This window comes from Amphibalanus amphitrite, unplaced genomic scaffold (assembly GCF_019059575.1).
Source record: "Amphibalanus amphitrite isolate SeventyFive unplaced genomic scaffold, NRLGWU_Aamphi_draft 001173F_arrow, whole genome shotgun sequence".
In the NCBI taxonomy this organism is placed as follows: Eukaryota; Metazoa; Arthropoda; class Thecostraca; order Balanomorpha; family Balanidae; genus Amphibalanus; species Amphibalanus amphitrite.
In genome coordinates, this window is record NW_024882667.1 from 223974 (window position 1) to 225610 (window position 1637).

General features: G+C 49.4%; 1 protein-coding gene across 1 annotated transcript; it reads left to right on the plus strand.

Annotated features, from left to right (window-relative positions):
* Positions 1 to 543: 543 nt before the first annotated feature.
* On the plus strand, positions 544 to 1410 carry LOC122370847 (keratin, type I cytoskeletal 10-like; the record flags this gene model as incomplete). The annotated part of the gene is made up of 2 exons (XM_043346798.1): positions 544 to 708; positions 1105 to 1410. Coding segments are annotated over exons 1-2 (471 nt in total), but the record flags the coding sequence as incomplete, so codon positions are not given.
* Between the last annotated feature and the right edge of the window lie 227 nt (positions 1411 to 1637).

Here is a 1637-nt window from a genome sequence, read left to right on the forward strand (position 1 = left end):
TCTATTGTGTAAGAAGGAATGTCACCTCGTGTTTCTCTGCTATGAAATGCAGACACGCTAGCATTTCCTGTAAATTTCGAAACTCGTTTCTGCTGCCCCTCCTCACAGCTGGAACCGTCTCGCGCCGGCGCGCTAAGAGCGGGTGCCGCTTATCTCGTGCTGAGCAGCACCCGCCCACAATTATTTCACCGCTTTATGTATAATCAAAGCCCATTACCAACGTCCTACCTTTCGCTTAAAAAAATATTGATCAATTTACATCCGATGTACGATTTATATTCTTTCCATCTTTGTTCTTTTTGCTTTTTAATTTGTTTGTAAATAACATGCTGCCACTTTAGGCATGCGGCTGTCATCGTGTTAGTGTTTTGGTAATGTTGTAGCGTTTCCATGAGCTCGTTCCCGGCTAACCGTAGCATAACCCCTTCCCTTGTTGAGCACCCATGACAGGTTGAATGTTAACAGATTGGTTTTATTACTTATTTACGTTATTGTATAACCCTTTATTTACGTTGCTGTATAACCCTTGCCATTTCAGTCACGATGAGGACGGTGCTGGTGCTGCTTGGGGCGGCGTCCGCGGCCGTTGCCCTGCCGTTCACGTTTCCCGGACAGGCGGCGGGTAACGCCCAGGGCTCCGTTACCCTGGGGGAGAGCGTCGGTCCCCAGGGGACCCAGCACCTCTCTCAGACCTCCTCCGTGGCCAAAGTAAGTAGCAGATCGAGCTATCGATCGGATGCCTTTCTTGTTACCTAAACCATTACTAAATGATACCAACTTGGTATACCAATGTCACTTCGAACCAAATTTTGCATCTTACCTATCACTTTATTGTATATTTTTGGTTTATCGCACTATATCTTTCTGTCAAAATATGCACAATTAATATGAAAAATATTGCAACATTGTATTAATCACCATTAATATTGATCACTGCTGTAGGCCAATCCAAGGTGACTCCAAATGTTTCAACAATATCACTGCAATCGAATTACAGACCTATCGCTAAAATCATGACGTACTTGAATGTAGCTCGGGGATCAGGAGTGTGCAAAGAGCTGACATTTTTGCATCTAACCACTCATCGTTTCTCGTGCTTTTCAGGGCAAGAGCGTGGGTGGCGCCCCCAATTTCAGCTCTGCCCAGGCCAGCAGCGGTAAGGGTGCTGACGGAGCCCGGTTCGCCAACACGGCCTCCACCTCCCTGCAGCCGGGAGGTTTCGGCACCTTCCCCGGCTTCGGTCTCGGCTTCGGAGGCTCCCCGTTCGGAGGAGGATTTGGAGGACTGGGAGGAGGATTTGGAGGAGTGGGCCAGGCCTCCGGTACCGCTCAGGGTACGGTGTCAGAGGGACAGAGTTTTGGACCGAACGGAGGATTCACACAGATCGTCAACACCGGATCCAGTGCAGGGGTGAGTAGAGAGGGGAGAGAGAGAGGGAGGGAAGGGAGACGGACCTGGAGAGGGAGAGAGAGAGAGAGAGAGAGAGAGAGAGAGGGAGAGAGAGAGAGAGAGGAGAGAGAGAGAGAGAGAGAGAGAGAGAGAGAGTGAGTAACGGAGGGAGTGTGGAAAGGAAGAGGAAGAGAGGGCGAGGGAGATAGAACAGACAACAGACAGGCTTGTAACGTACTATCAAATAC